The 242-nt window shown below is 52.5% G+C and overlaps 1 protein-coding gene across 1 annotated transcript in view; it reads left to right on the top strand.

The window, feature by feature from the left end:
• The window catches only part of EMH_0081940 (uncharacterized protein), a gene marked incomplete at both ends in the record, with an annotated part of 2,038 nt that overhangs the window by 472 nt on the left and 1,324 nt on the right, over positions 1-242 (top strand). The window contains 1 exon segment of the mRNA XM_013500456.1: positions 3-242. Within this exon segment, the coding sequence (XP_013355910.1) occupies positions 3-242 (240 nt within the window).

Raw genomic sequence — 242 nt, 5'->3', positions numbered from 1 at the left:
AGCAGCAGCAGCACCATCAGCAGCATCAGCAGCACTATCAGCAGTATCAGCAGCAACAGCAGCAACAGCAGCAGGAACAGCAACAGCAGGAAACTCAACAGAGAGATCAACAGAACCATGGCAGCAGCAACCCCGCCCCTCATCCTCATCATCATCCTCATCATCATCATCAGCAGCAGCAGCAGGAGCAGCAGCAGCAGCAGCAGCAGCAGCAGCAAGAGAAAAGAAATATAGCGTTTGTT

This window comes from Eimeria mitis, genomic scaffold (genome assembly GCF_000499745.2).
Source record: "Eimeria mitis Houghton genomic scaffold, Emh_scaff5422, whole genome shotgun sequence".
Taxonomy (NCBI): Eukaryota; Apicomplexa; class Conoidasida; order Eucoccidiorida; family Eimeriidae; genus Eimeria; species Eimeria mitis.
The sequence above is the reverse complement of the archived record's forward strand: the minus strand, read 5'-3'. Positions and strand labels throughout refer to the sequence as shown.